The sequence below is a fragment of the Notechis scutatus genome, chromosome Z (assembly GCF_049901735.1).
Source record: "Notechis scutatus isolate UNSWTSFEM ecotype Mainland chromosome Z, rNotScu1.2, whole genome shotgun sequence".
Classification (NCBI taxonomy): domain Eukaryota; kingdom Metazoa; phylum Chordata; class Lepidosauria; order Squamata; family Elapidae; genus Notechis; species Notechis scutatus.
In genome coordinates, this window is record NC_142025.1 from 123,442,200 (window position 1) to 123,455,183 (window position 12,984).

Consider the following 12,984-nt stretch of genomic DNA (forward strand, 5'->3'; position numbering starts at 1 on the left):
TCCCCCAAGCAATCATAGTTTCTTTAACTTGTTCTTCTTCTAGTTTAATTTCTAATAAGTAACCATACAGTTTTTTAATCACCTTTTGTATGGAAAGGAAGCATTCCAATGTTCCTATTCAAATCCTCTGTTATCAAAGAAAGTTTGGAAAAAATGCAGAGAAAAAGAGAATTGGGAATTCCCGTCCCATGATGTGATTGCAAGAATCCTGTCTCAGGATTCCTCCAGTATTTCCCAAATAATTCAAATTGTGGCCCGGGTCCTCAGTGCTGCCTCTTCCTCCCAATGGAGTAAGAGGAGAATGCAAGTTGGATACCATCAACCACCCCAGATTGTACAGCCATGGCAGGTGAGTATTCTCCTTTGAGGTTCCATTGATTCTCCCCTTCCAATTCCTCAATATTAAATTAGATGTCAAAAGGGTGAGATATTCCAAAGAGCAGTTGTGCAGTTAGTGGTATTTGAGAGTAAATATCAACCCTGAAGCTCACCTGACTGAGGCCATTTTGATGCTTCAGTATTGCCACCCTGGAACTGAGGGAAAGGGAGGCGGGAATAGAGATAGATGGGGTTTTGTTGTCTCCTGGGAAACAAGGATATTCCCAGCGGTGGCCAGAGAGAGGATGAGTGAAGTCACCAGGCAGCTGGATAGCACCTTGATTAGACCATGTGACTGATAGTTTGGAAAGAGGAGGAAAACTTTTATTTTTAATTAAGTGAAAACCATGGTAATGTTTAAAGTCAGGTTTCACCAGCACATGCCTATATGATATGTCCAATAAAACTGATATTTGAGGAACCTACTTAACTCAGAGTCCTGTTTGCTATGGGCATATTACTTGAAACCCTGACAGTGAGTTAGAGAGAGAGAGGTGATAGAGAAAAATAGTGCAGAGTTAAACAACCTGTCTAGTTTGGGATGCTTTTGTGACAGAAATAGCTCAATGCTGACAAAATGTCAAAATTAAACAAGCATCAGAATAGTCCAGCAATCCTCAATCTTTTATTGTGATCACAAAGTCATCTAGTCTCCAAGCTAAGGAGTTCAGCTGGGTTGTTTGTTCTGGAATAAAATTGGACTTTGGTGCCTAAAATTTTGTAACGTAGCAACAAGGTATAAATCAAAGCATCTTCTGGGGACAACCAAAGGTTCGTGCAATCATCTCCTGAACTAATGGATACGCTTCCATAGCTACTCTTTGAAAGAGATAACATCACTATGCAATTTTTGTTACATTCCTAGCCCAAAGTTAAACTCCACTAACTTCATCTTGACAAGGACTGATGGTAAAATTGTATTCTCCATCTTCTCCCATGTAAAATTTCCCCATATCTGAAAATGGTCTTGGCTCAGATGGGCTGGGATGGTGAACCTGCAAAACACATAACATGAAACTTAGAATAATAGAATTTGAAAGGACCTCACAGGTTCCCTAGTCCAACCTACTAATCGAGCAGGACACCCTATACCAGGGATCTTCAAACTTGACAGCTTTAAGATTTGTGGACTTCAACTTCCAGAATTCCTCCTCTAGTCATGTTAGCTCAGGAATTCTGGGAGTTATAGTCCATAAGTCTTAACCTTGCCAAATTTGAAGACCCTTATTCTATACCATACCATTTCAGAGTAATGGTTGCCCAGGTCTCTTTTTGAAAGCCTCCAGTGATGGAGCACTCACAAATTTTGAAGGCAAGCTATTCCATTGGTTGATTGCTCTCACTGCTCAGAAATTCCTCTTAGTTTTAGGTTGCTTCTCTCCAACCATTATTTCTTTTCTCACCTATTAGTACTTTGGGAAATGTTTTGACCCCCCCCCCCCTCAAATATTAGAAAAGTGATATCATGTCTCCCCACTCCTTCTTTTCCTTAGATTAGACATACCAAATTCCTGTAACTGTTTGTGGTATGTTTTATCCTCTAGCCCTCTAATCATTTCTTGTTGCTCATCTCTGCAGTCTTTCCAGAGTTTCAGTACCTTTTTTATATTGTGTTGATGAGCAGAACTGGTTGCAGTATTCTAAACGTGGTCTTACTAAGGCTTTGTAAAGCAATATTAGAACCTCTTGTGATCTTGATTCTATCCCTCTGTTAATGCAGCCTAGGATTGCATTGGCATTTTTATCTGCTGCCACACGTTGTTGGTTCATATTTAAGTGATTGTCCACTAGGACTCCAAGATCCTTCTCACAATTACTGGCATTAAGCCAAGTTTCACATAGTCTATAACATGTGTTAAGCCTGAATTCCTCAACAAGTGTTAAGGAAAACAAACTAAACAGAATGTGTAGCGTAGTCAGATAGGCAGACAGGTAAATGTGTGAGATAAGTTTGTATTTTAGTTAACATGCACTAAAAAACAGATACGCTTGTGCTATCAAAAATATAGTTTATTCCATTAGGAATTATAGCATTGTCAAAATAAACGGTCCATTAGTCATGTATCATTTCAGTCAGTCCAGTCGGGGATACTCAATTTGCAAAGTTCGTGTTGAATATCCAATGTCAGTTCACTTACAATATATCAGTCCGTATTATCTCTTCTCTCCGTTGAGAAATCAACACTCCTTTCTCTCCTCTGTTCCAGTAAGGAAAAACGCAGTCATCAATCCATCCAGTAATTAGGGATCATTAAGCCAGAGAGAGAGAACTGCAATTGACTTGATTCTTTTATGGTGCTTTTACAACCACACCCTTAATTACATTCTTGTAGTTAAAGGTACACACACTTTAACCAACAAACCATGATAACTTATTTACTATTTTATTTTAACTGGTTTGGGTAAACAATGTTATCCCTAACATTCTCCCCTTTTGGGTAAATAATAATAATATATAATAATAATATAATCATTTACACCTTTAAATCATAATTGTTACAACTCTCTTTAAATTTTACTACACCTTGAGCTTTTGTAAACTGGTCTGCAATGTTTTCTTCCGTCATGCAGTACTCTAGTTTAATTAGACCATTTTTCACAGATTCTCTAACATTTAAGTATCTTAAATCAGTATGCTTTGATCTAGTCTTTTCAGCAATATTAGTAGCTAACTGTATGGCTGCCTGGTTGTCCTCGTACACAATAATGGAATCTTTAACAGTTATACCCATGTCTAATAATAACTGTTTGTACAGAATTAAGTCAGTGCATAGTAATGACAGACATGAAAATTCTGCTTCCATCGTGGACAAGCTGATATGCTGTTGTCTGATTGACCTCCACCCTATTAGTGTCTTACCAAATAATATAGCCATCCCAGATGTTGATTTTCTAGTGTTTATGTCAGTTGCAAAACTTGCATCTGCATAGGCACTAAGAATCAAATCACCTTTCGGCTCTAGATACAATGCATGGTGCATTGTTCCCTTAAGATATCTTAAAATTCTCTTTAATGCTTGCCAATGACATTGATGTGGATCATTATTAAATCGTGCCACCTGATTAACACTATAAGCAATATCTGGCCTTGACCAATTGCTTATATATGATAAGCTACCAATCAAAGATTGATAGATGGTCTTATCGAATTTGGGACTTTGAGCATCAGTTTGGCAAACTTCCTGACTCATTGGAGTCTTTGCCGGCTTACAAAGTTCCATTTTATACATTTTAATTAATTGGCAAATTTTATCCTCTTGGGATATCTTAAATCCATTTTTGGTTTTGTTAATTGTCAATCATAGATACTTTTTAATTTCACCTAAATGCTTTAATTTTATCTTTTTGGCTAATAATGAAATAATCTCAGTAGCTTCATTATTGATCTTAGTAATCAAAGCAATATCATCTGTAAATAATAACAATAATGACACCGTTCCATTATTTTCTCTTTTAAACATACATGGATCTGCTAAACCAGATTTAAACCCTATATTGTTTAATTTTTTCACAATATATTGGTTCCATTCATAGCCAGATTGTTTCAATCCATATAGACTCTTTTTGAGTTTCCAACAATCATTGCTATTTGCTTTATTATCATTTATACCAACTGGTTTTTTCAAATATATTGTATGCTGCAATGGTGCATGTTGATAGGCAGTTTCTACGTCTAAATGGTTAACGATATAATTCTTCTTAGCTGCCCACACTAAAGCTGCTCTTAAAGTTATAGCTTTTAAATTTGGTGCAAATACCTTACCATAATCAAATGCATTTTGATTAAATCCTTGAGCTACTAACCTAGCCTTATAAGTAACTGTCCCATTATTTCCAGTCTTTACTTTGAATATCCATTTTCACCCAATGGATTTTTCTCCTGGAGGTAATTTGGTATCTTCATATATTTTCATTTCCTTTAATGAATTTAACTCTTTTTCCATTGCCTTTTGCCAATTCTCCTGATCCCTTACAGGATACATCCTAAGTTCATCTATACTTGTAGGAACTTTATTTACTTGGCAAACTATACTTGCCTGATACCTTTCAGGTGGTCTGGTTACACATGTTGTGCGTCTAGGTATTACAGGACTTATAGGTGGACTTTCCTTTATTTCCTGTTCTTGATTATCTATCTCTTCTTGATCAATTATTTCTTCTTGTTCTGGTTCTATTTGCTCTTCGTGGACTTCTTCTTTAATTGGACTTTTCTTATAACTAGTCTTTTCTTTCTGCCTCTTGTAGGTTTCTATAATTACATCATTATCTGAATCTTGCTCTAATCTATTCCATCCTATATGTTCTAGGAATTGTTCACTAGCACTGCAGTATACTCTAGATGTACCTGGTTCCCAGAATCTATAAGATCTATGGTTTGATTGATATCCAACAAAAAATAATCTTTTAGCTCTATGCTGTCCTTTGTTTCTGAGTTGTGTAGGGATATGCACCCATGCTGGTGCACCAAATGTGTGAATGTAACTTAAATCAGGTTTCCTACCATGCCACAGTGTGAATGGTAATTCACCTGTTGTTGAATTAATAACATTATTTAATATGTGATTACCACACATTATAGCTTCTCCCCACAAATTGTCAGGTAATCCTGAATCAGACAACATAGTCCGTCCCATTGATTGCAGTGTTTGGCCTCGTCTCTCTATAAAGGCATTATGTTGAGGCCTATATGGTGCAGACTTTTTATGTTGAATACCTGCCATTCTAAGTCTACTCTGGAATTTATTATTTGTAAATTCCGCACCATTATCTGTTATAAGAGTTACTAATTTCTTTTTAGTTTTCCTCTCTTGAAATTTTAACCAATTAAAGAAATTTAGATGCGTTTCAGTTTTTCTCTTCATTAGAAAACAGAAACCATACCTAGAATAGTGGTCCATTATGCTTAATATGTATCTAGCACCACCTACACTTGGTTTTTTAGGACCTATTATATCGGCAAATACTACCTCTAAAGGCTCTTTGGTAGTAAATCCATCAACTCTATTTGCCGGTATGACTTTGCTTTTGCTTTGATTGCAAGCAGAACATTGCAAATAGTTATTACAAGGTTTCAAACTTATTCCTTTAGATAGTTGAACAGTTCTCTTAATCATTTTAAAATTTAAATGACCTAGCCATCGGTGTAACAAGTGAATACATTCATCATGAGGTTTCTTATTTTCATAAACCGTGTTAGCCACCTCTAAACTATTATCATTTAACACATACAATTCACCTCTTAAAGATGCAGTAATTTTCTTACCTTCTTTTTCAATTAAGCAAGTATCTCCCCTAAAGGTAACTACATATCCTAATCTAACCAACATTCTAACTGAAAGCAAATTAAATTTAAGTTGAGGTACATATAACATTTTTACGTTCTCTTTTATATAAGAACAATGTGCAATACCTTCACCTTTTGCTTTCATTTTCCATCCGTTTGCCAATGAGATATGCTGTGAACTCATGGACATTTTTACAAATTTTTTGTTATCATTTGTTATACAGTGGGATGCTCCACTGTCAACCACCCATAAATTATTTTTTACAACTCCATTACTATAAATGGCTAACTCAAAATTTTTATTTTTTCTTTGATGACTTCCAATATTCTGACTTGCATTCTGGTGCTTTGCTTTCTTACAAAATCTTGCCAAATGTCCTCTACCTCCACAATTAAAACACCTTTTAATTGCGTATGCAGTAGGTTCATTATCTTCCTTTTGAGGTTGCTCCCTCCTTAACTGATCTCTTTCAAGCCTTCTTCTGGCCTCTTCAATCAATCTGCCAGTGATATCAGTTAAAGTTAGGCTTTCTTTAGGTAAAATTTCAAGGGAAGTTACATAGTCATCAAAACTTTCGTCTAATGAAGATAGAATTATGTAGACCTGGTGTAGTTCAGAGAAAATAAGCTCCTTCTCGTGCAGTTCTTGAAAAATGCTTTTCATAGTATTCAAATGACTCAGCATATCACCATTCTTTTGGAGATGCTTCCGGAAAACCTTCCGTGTTAAATTTATGTGAGCACCAACGTTATCTCAGGCATAAATCCTCTTCAGTTTTTGCCAACACCCAACAGCTGTTTGCTCTCCGCGTATATGAACAAGTTGCTGATCAGATAGTGTTAGTCCTCTGATGCAAAGAGCTTGTTCATTTTTCTGTTTAAAGTCTTCTATCTTTTGACTATCTTCCTCATTTTCAGTATCCCATTCCTCTACGTTTTGTTGGTTTTCAATTATGTTCCACAGACCTTCTCTTCGTAGAAGTAGACTACATTTCATAGACCATGAAACATAGTTTGTTCCATCCAGCTTGGATATAAGGGACAAACTTTGTAGACTGACTTGTGCCATGTTTCAATATATGGATATAAAACTATAATTGATAAAACACAGCTGTCTGTTTACTGTAACGTGTAACAACACAAAATCTCACTTTTTACATAAACCTGTTTTTTATCCTAGTTAAACTGACTTTGCAGTCTCTCTGGGCCCATAGCCAGTGTTAAGCCTGAATTCCTCAACGAGTGTTAAGGAAAACAAACTAAACAGAATGTGTAGCGTAGTCAGATAGGCAGACAGGTAAATGTGTGAGATAGTTTGTATTTTAGTTAACATGCAGTAAAAAACAGATACGCTTGTGCTATCAAAAATATAGTTTATTCCATTAGGAATTATAGCATAGTCAAAATAAACGGTCCATTAGTCATGTACCATTTCAGTCAGTCCAGTCGGGGATACTCAATTTGCAAAGTCCGTGTTGAATATCCAATGTCAGTTCACTTACAATAAATCAGTCCGTATTATCTCTTCTCTCCGTTGAGAAATCGACACTCCTTTCTCTCCTCCGTTCCAGTAAGGAAAAACGCAGTCATCAACCCATCCAGTAATTAGGGATCATTAAGCCAGAGAGAGAGAGCTGCAACTGACTTGCTTCTTTTATGGTGCTTTTACAACCACACCCTTAATTACATTCTTGTAGTTAAAGTTACACACACTTTAACCAACAAACCATGATAACTTATTTATTATTTTTACCCAAACCAGTTAGGGTAAACAATGTTATCCCTAACAACGTGTACTTTTGTATTTTCTTGCCTCAGTGGAAATCCTTACTTTTATCTATGCTGAATTTTATTTTGTTAGGTAGGGGCCCTTATCCAATTTGCAGAGATCTTTTTGGATATTCAGCTTGTCTTCTGGGATGTTGCCTATTCCTGCCAGTGCTTAGTGTTGCCTGCAAATTTGATGATTTGAAGAGGTTGAATTATTCAGAGTACCTCCAATCCATAATAAGAGCAAGAAAAACATTGAATAAAGGCTCAAATTGTAATATTCTTTCTATGTTTCTGCAGCTCCATAGGTTCCTGAGGAACTTCCAACATCAAAATATTTCCACAGATGGGATTTCTTTTGATGAAAATGGAGTTCCTGTTGGTGATTTTGATATCATGCACTGGACATCAGTTTGGAACAAATCAGATGCGGGGGTGAAAATTGGGAGTGTAGAAAGCCAATCCTCTTCAGAAGTCAAGATTTCTGTCAATCAAAGTGCCATCCAATGGCCAACTTTATTTAACAAAGTAGTTGAGGCTGCTTGGATTTTCCTCTTATTTATCTCCATATGTGTAAATTTTATGCTCAGAAATAATTCTTATGGAGGCCAATTGAGAAAACTTCCAACTAAGAGAACTTAAGGCCTCATTAATTTATTAGATATATTTTACTTTAGAGGTCTTACAATAATCTGTCACACACTGGAACCTGCTGCATTGTATTGCGGAATTTGCAATCTACATTATTAAACTGGAATATGTTGCCATAATTTATAGTACATGAAATTAATTTTTTTCAGTAAGAGAACCTCCAGAATGTCTATGTCAGTGATCCAGGTCATGGTTGTGCCAAAAATGTTTTTTCAGAAAGCACCTGGATTTTTTTTTCCATTGAAGATGTTTCACTTCTCATCCAAGAAGTTTCTTCTGTTCTGACTGAATGGTGGAGGATGGTAGGTTTTGGGACTGCTGAAAAGACTGTGTTGTCAACAGGATATAGATTCAGCAATTGCAGGAAGGTTCCACTCCCATTTGCACTATTCACGTGACCCTGAGGGCACAGATAAATTCCAAGGGGCCTAAACAACTTTCAAAAAGACTGTTAACAACCATATGACTGCAAGGAATATAAACCCTTCCATATGCCACTATTCAGTCAGAACATCTTATTGTGAGTATGTAATTGCTACCTCCTTTACAGTTAACATTGTTTACTAATATATTTCCTATCTTTGTTCTATCCAGTCATACCAACATTCCCAGCTTTAGTAATATTTTGATGGTTCATAATCAGTTGTCAGTGAAATGATGAGTTTTCTTTTGTAAAAGCTTCTTGGGGAGAAAATCCAGAATAGGAAGGTTTTAGCCCATTGAATTGCATAAGAGGAAGATAGCATTAAGAACGTGGTGAGGGAAATGAAGGCAGCTTAAAAAAGCCATTTACGGACTTCTGGTTTGCGAGGCTTCGGCAGCGGCAGGGATTTGCGACACTGCGCGATCCCTGCCGCGCTCACCGCCAAGGTTCCCCCGATCTGTTTGGATCTGGGGGATATAGCTGCCCCGTAGAGGCAGCTGAAGACACGGGGGATCCGGACAGGGGCTTGGGTGTGTCGCAGACCCCCTCCCCAGCCAGCAGGACCTACTTTTCCCAAGGCGGAGGAGCGGCAGTCAGCAATGGCCGCCACGGATAAATCTGCAGCCGGACAAGAAGGTGCAGGAGGGAGAAAGTTGGAAGAATTATGAAAGTTGCTTTCAACCGGGATAAGGCAAGAGAAAGTTTCCTGGAATGTTGAAGGCTGCTAAAGATACATTGTTTCCAGTGAGAGTTACAAGCTGCGAATATTCTAAAAAGGAGTTTTCTTTTTTCTTTTTGTTTCACTCTCCTTCCTAACGTGACAGCGGATGGAATCACAAGAGAAATCCGAAAACCTGCATTGGAGGTAATTGAATGCTGAAGGGATAAGGATTTCTGAACATTTAAAGGAAAAAAATATATTTTTGGCTGTGAGTGGGAAGGGAGAGGAAAAAAAATTGGAGCAAAATTTGAAAATAAGGAGAAGATTGCCTAGAACTTCAAAGAGTTACTAAACATCAATAAGACTTCTAAAAGATATATTTTAAAGGGAACTTTGTGACTAAACTTTAACCCCAGAAAGAGAAAGTGAAGAAGGAGAAAGTATTTAAAAGAAATAGCTTGTTTGGATTGTTTGGTGATTTTGGAACTTCTGAGAATTATTTCTGATTAAAAGCACTCAGGTGATTGTTTGGAAAAACGTTTTCTCTACACAAGGGCATCATTTGTGGATGGACTGAAACTTGTATATCAAAAATATGAAAAAGAAAAGCAAGAAGGGAAAGATGTCCTTGGCACTCTCTTTCAATTTTTAGAAATGGCGGTTTGTACTTATGTAAAGCTGAATGAGCAACAGGATGACTGGGACAAAGAAGCAGCCATATTTGATGAACAAGTGACTTTGGTCGGGGAAGGAAAAAAGAAGAGAAAAAGAAAAAGAAGACTTTAAAACCTGGAAAAATAATCCAAAAAGAGAAGAATAAGGTGAAAAGGGGATATTATGTTAGGAAACAACAGAAAGGGGGAAAGCAGAATAAAAGGGAGGTGGAGAGACAAGGGGGTAAAGAGGACAAGGAGAAGAAGAAGCAAGGGAGAAAGGAAGGGATGAGAAGCCTTAATGGTGGGGAGCAAGATGTAAAGAAGCAAAAGTTTTTTAGAGATAATGGATAAATTTTATTGAAAAAGGGATTCTAGAAAGGTACATAAGATTGTATTTTTATATTTGTATTTAGAAATAACCATAGAAAATTGGAAATAATATGTAACTTAAAATGTGATAAAATATTTAGTATAATCTAGTGAAACTTTTGTTAAGAAAAGGGGAGTACTGTAATGAAACAATGATTTAAGATATGTGATGTGGGGGAGAAAATAATTTTGGAAAGTATAAGTGTTCCCACAAAGGCATGATATTAACTGAAAGGGGTAAAATATTTAAGATATAAATGATTGTTAATATTAATGATTAGACTATGTTATCCTAGTGAAACTTTTTGTGAAATGAGAGATTTGAAGTAGAAGGGGGAACATCGTAATGAAATAATGATCTATAATATGTGATGTGGTGGGGGAATAACTACGGAAAATAGGTGCTCCGATAAAAGTATGTGATTTAACTAAAAAGTAATGTGCTAAATGTTTAAGATGTAAATGAATATCAGTATTAATGAATAGATTTGTATTGGTTTTGATAACACTGTATAATTTTAGAACGTACCAGACAGAATCCCAATGTAAGTTATGTGTTCTATATTAAGTATTATAAATATAGGGGAAAGAGACAAAGGCATCATACTCCGGACTTTTGGAAGCCAGCTGATTTCAGTAAAGTTTTATAATTCATACTAATCTTGTGGTTTATGTTGAAAACTAAAGGTTCCTCTTGCACATACGTGCTAGTCGTTTCTGGATCTAGGAGGCAGTGCTCATCTCCATTTCAAAGCTGAAGAGCCAGCACTGTCAGAAGACGTCTCCGTGGCCATGTGGCTGGCATGAATAAATGCTGAAGGTGCAAAGAATGCTGGCACCTTCCCACCAAAGTGGTCCTTATTCTTCTACTTGCATTTTTGCATTCTTTCGAACTGCTTGATTGGCAGAAGCTGAGACATGTAATGAAAGCTCACTCCACTACATGGTGCTAGGGATTCAAACTGCCCAACTGCCAATCTTTCTGATTGACAAGCTCAGCATCTTAGCCACTGACCCACCACGTCTCTTAATATATTATGTCTTATTTATATATTGCCCTGATTAATCTTTTGGTTTATGTTTAGACGGTGCCTTATTCAAGATGTACAGAAAGTTGCTCCCCAGGTTATGCCAAGCTTGTGAGAGAGGGAGCCCCAGTTTGCTGCTACGACTGTTCTCCGTGTGTGGAAGGAACATTCTCTGGGCAAGAAGGTACGGTGGGTGGCTACAAAAACAACAAGGATACAATCAAAATTCTCTATTGCTTTTTGGGGGTATTTGATCAAGAAGCAAGAAAAAACATTACAAATCTTGAAGGCATCCACAAACATTTCAATGATTGAGCACTATCACTATCAAATTTTGTACGATGATGCAAGCATTAAAATAATCTATTGAGGTGTTACTTTCTTGCTTCGTTTTGGGAAAGAGGACAGGTTTTGAGAACTGATAATCACATGCATTTTCAGCCTTTAAAAAGGTTGTTGGTTATTTGAACTAATGTTGTGTCATATGAATATCCCTGGGCAGAAATATTATATTATTCTTTGAAAATGAAATAATTGATTTCTGATGCGGTTTTCATGCTCCTACAGCAGCAGAAAGAGATACGCACTAACCATTTTTTTTGCAGATGCAGCCCATTGTGAAAAGTGTCCAGATGACCAGTATTCGAGTAAGAAGCAGGATCAGTGTGTTCCCAAAACCATAAGCTTCTTATCCTATGAAGAATCATTGGGACTCATCCTGACTTTCTTTGCCATTGCTTTGTCCCTAACCACTGCCTTTATTCTGGGAATCTTCATTAAACACCAAGAAACTCCCATAGTCAAAGCCAACAACCGTGAACTCACCTATGTTCTCCTGGTTTCTCTCCTGTTTTCTTTCTTGACCTCCCTTCTATTCATCGGTCGCCCCATGAAAATGACCTGTCTCCTTCGACAAACCATTTTCAGTATTGTTTTCTCTGTTGCCGTATCTTCTTTGCTGGCCAAGACTGTAATGGTGGTGGTGGCCTTCCTGGCTACAAAGCCAGGAAGCAGGATGAGGAAATGGCTGGGGAAGGGTCTGGCCCACTCGATTGTTTTATCCTGCTCTGGTATTCAAGTAGGCATCTGTGTGACATGGCTGGGAATCTTTCCCTCCTTCCCAGATTCTGACTTTCATTCCCAGCCAGAACACATCCTGCTGCAGTGCAACGAAGGTTCAGTGACCATGTTCTACACTGCCCTTGGCTACATGGGTTTTCTGGCTGCCATCTGTTTCTTGGTGGCATTTCTGGCTCGAAATCTGCCAGGGACCTTCAATGAAGCCAAACTGATCACCTTCAGCATGCTGGTTTTTTGTAGTGTATGGATCTCCTTTGTGCCCGGCTACCTGAGCACCAAAGGGAAATACATGGTGGCTGTGCAGATCTTCTCCATATTGGCCTCCAGCCTAGGTTTATTGGGTTGTATTTTTGTTCCCAAGTGCTACATTATTACACTGAGACCTGACATAAACACCAAGGAACATCTGATGATGAAATCTCATTAAGACTCCTTGTATTGGTGTTTATTTTTGTTCAGTTTACATCCAGTATAAAATCACATATCTTGAAGTAATGTTTTATGTATTCTTACTTATTTTTCTTCATTCTGTGTGCATTTTGAATTATAATAATTGAGTAGTAATGTTGCTAAAACAATTCAAACTATTTCAATTAATCATATCTTTCAATTGTCACAATCTGAATTCCTGTTAAAGCATCACTATCATCAATGACATTAATAAAATTTCTGAAACCAGGCTG

General features: G+C 37.1%; 1 protein-coding gene across 1 annotated transcript; it reads left to right on the forward strand.

The window, feature by feature from the left end:
* Nucleotides 1-301: 301 nt before the first annotated feature.
* On the forward strand, nt 302-12,728 carry LOC113428539 (vomeronasal type-2 receptor 26-like). The gene is made up of 4 exons (XM_087947420.1): nt 302-349; nt 7,733-7,882; nt 11,279-11,405; nt 11,827-12,728. Exons 1-4 carry the CDS (start codon nt 302-304, stop codon nt 12,726-12,728), a joined length of 1,227 nt encoding a protein of 408 aa, XP_087803546.1.
* The last annotated feature ends 256 nt before the right edge of the window (nt 12,729-12,984 follow it).

Coding starts and splice junctions, on each gene's coding strand:
- LOC113428539 (XM_087947420.1), top strand. CDS start 302: ATGCAAGTTGGATACCATCAACCACCCCAGATTGTACAGCCATGGCAG. Junction 350..7,732: donor AGATTGTACAGCCATGGCAG/GTGAGTATTCTC, acceptor ATGTTTCTGCAG/CTCCATAGGTTCCTGAGGAA. Junction 7,883..11,278: donor CGGGGGTGAAAATTGGGAGT/GTAGAAAGCCAA, acceptor GTTTATGTTTAG/ACGGTGCCTTATTCAAGATG.